At 42.5% G+C, this 2,789-nt stretch overlaps 1 protein-coding gene across 1 annotated transcript in view; it reads left to right on the plus strand.

Annotated features, from left to right (window-relative positions):
* The window catches only part of LOC107300160 (protein RCC2-like), a 12,427-nt gene extending 10,227 nt beyond the window's left edge, over positions 1 to 2,200 (plus strand). The window contains exons 8-9 of the mRNA XM_015829501.1: positions 971 to 1,048; positions 2,096 to 2,200. Of these exons, the coding sequence (XP_015684987.1) occupies positions 971 to 1,048; positions 2,096 to 2,200 (183 nt within the window). The remainder of the gene's footprint in view (positions 1 to 970; positions 1,049 to 2,095) is intronic.
* Positions 2,201 to 2,789: the final 589 nt, after the last annotated feature.

A 2,789-nucleotide genomic window follows, 5' to 3' on the forward strand; every position in this document is an offset into this window, starting at 1 on the left:
ACATATGATGTCGCAGTTAAGCGACTGCTGCCTGTGGATGGCTCTGGATTGAGCTGATACAGGCAAAAGACTTCTCTCTCCCATATTTGGGCTGACAGGGTGTTCAAAAAAAAAGCGCTTCATGGCATAGGACCCGGTTATCTCCGAGACCGCCTTCTGCCGCAGATCCCCTCCCTCAGACCGGTACGCTCCCACAGAGCGGGCCTCCTCAGGGTGCCGTCGGCCAAGCAATGTCGGCTGGCGACCCCCAGGGGGAGGGCCTTCTCTGTGGGTGCCCCTGCCCTCTGGAACGAACTACCCCCCGAGATCCGGATGATTCCGGATCTCCCTGCTTTCCGTCGCGCCCTCAAGACATGGCTCTTCCAACAAGCGGGCCTGACCTAGGGAGGATTTTATATGGGGTTTATTTTTTAGCAATTTGATAGAGACACAACTTTAAAATTTGATTTAATTCGGTTTTATCGGGGGGGGGGGAATGTATTTATGTTTTGTTTTAAATATGTTGTGCGCCGCCCTGAGTCCCGTCGGGAGAAGGGCGGCATATAAATTAAAATAAATAAATAAATAAATAAATAAATAAATAATTCATATATTTAGAAAATAACCTTTTGACCTGGATATTTACTGAGACAAGTCTGCCTACAGAGTCTCTCAATATTATTTGGTGCAGTGAATCTGAGTCCTTTTCCGACAGCCTCCTATATAATCTGCTTATTTAAATTGACTGGCTGCCCAACTCCAGGCATTTTTCAATAAGAAAATTATTGGTGCAGCTGAGTGGGTATATCAGGTGTGCTCCATTCAGAGTCTGGGGAAGTGGGTTCTAAGTTTAGCTCTTTTTATTAAAATATATATATATATCAAAAATTTCTTTAAAAATGTGATCCCTGTATATATATATATATATATATATACAGACGGAGCCTGTTGGGTTCCTCCTGATGAAGTTCTTCCTCTTGTTTTTTTTCAGGGTTACGGAGATCACAAGCCGAAGTCTTCCACTTCAGCTCAGGAAGTGAAAACGCTGGATGGGATTTATACAGAACAGGTAAACCAGCAACTGTATTGCTTATACATACATACATACATACATACATACATACATACATACATACATACATACATACATACAGTGGGTAGGTGGATGGGAAGGAAGAGGGATAAGTGGATGGATAGATAGATGGATAGATGATAGATATAGACAAGAGAGGGGAGATAGAGAGAGAGAGAGATAAATAGATATGGATGGATGGATGGATGGATGGATATCTAGATAGATACACAGAGACAAAGAGATGGATAGGTAGATATTTATAAATAGATAGGGATAGGCTAGGTAGATATAAAGAGAGAGATGGATAGGTAGAGATAGACGAGATGAATAGATAAAAAGAGATATAGATGGATAGGTAGATATATAGAGAGAGATACATAGATAGGACAGAGAGATACATAAATAGATAAATAGGGTAGATATAGACATAGAAATGGATAGGTAGAGAGGGATAGGTAGGTAGATGATAGGTAGGTAGATAAGTAGACAGATATGTAGACATAGAGATAGACAGATAGTTGAAATCCTATAAATTAACATTGCATAGAAGGGATTAGATAAGTAGTAGTAATGGATGGATGGATGGATAGGTAGATATAGAGAGAGACAGAGAAAGATAGGATAGAGAGATAGATAAATAGGGTAGGTAGATATAGACATAGAAATGGATAGGTAGATATGTAGACATAGATAGTTGAAATCCGATAAATTAACATTGCATAGAAGGGATCAAACAGTTCTCATAAACTAAGGCTATAAATAAAAAAATCTGAGTTTTGGTTTATTTAATAAACATATTTCAATCTCCTTCTCACGAGTTTATCAAAACTAAACAACCAGGGATATTGGCTCTAATACACCCATGTGTGTACAAGGGACACTTTTATAGAACGTATAAAACAACCTCTGCATTTGGGGAGCTGCCTTCTAACGCAGGCACTTGTGCGAAACCATCAACGCGGATCGTTTACGCAGCCTAGCTCGGCACGCGAAGGGAACGGGGGGGTTGCCAATCCAGCCGGCATCCCATCTCTTTTGCAGGTGGCCATGGGCTACGCTCACTCCCTGGCGATCGCCCGCGATGACAACGAAGCTGAAAAGGAGAAGATCAAGAAATTGCCAGAATACAACCCACGCACCCTCTGATGCCAGCCGTGTGACTCTTCCCTCCACCGGGCACGCCGGCGACGGCACGGCATTGGTGATTGGCGAAGAGACCGTGCGTTTCGTTAGACTTCTGAGAATTCGGTTTTTATACGGCATTTGAAGTTTTAACTACCTGTTGCTAGGACTCTTCTCTGCCCTGCTCCACCCCATCCTTTCCCCCCAAGGTGGCTTGTTTTGTATTTTGTATTTCTTTTTTTTTTTCTTTTCTTTTTTTGTGATGGTGGTGGAGGAGGAGGAGGATAAATTGAAGAAGTCCATTCGTCCTTTTTTTCGGTCACCAGTCCGATGGAAACTTCAGAGGCATTTCTCCAGTTTTTCTCCCCCTGTTAAACCTGTTCGGGACCAGTAAGCCAGCATTGAAAGTTTGTTTGTTTGTTTTCTACTGCAAAGAGTGGCCTGTGCTTTGCGTTTTGCCCCCCTGTGGAAGGCAGCTATTTGTTTTTATTATTTCTCTTGCCTTTCTGTCATTTCCTTTTGATTTAATTTGGGCACCAGGCCTCCGAGTTCAAGAGTTCCTGTTGATTTAGGGTTGAGCAGTTGTGCCACCTCGTTTCCGTGTTGCCGCAGA

The sequence above is a fragment of the Protobothrops mucrosquamatus genome, unplaced genomic scaffold (genome assembly GCF_001527695.2).
Source record: "Protobothrops mucrosquamatus isolate PMUCROS unplaced genomic scaffold, P.Mucros_1.0 scaffold6280, whole genome shotgun sequence".
In the NCBI taxonomy this organism is placed as follows: Eukaryota; Metazoa; Chordata; class Lepidosauria; order Squamata; family Viperidae; genus Protobothrops; species Protobothrops mucrosquamatus.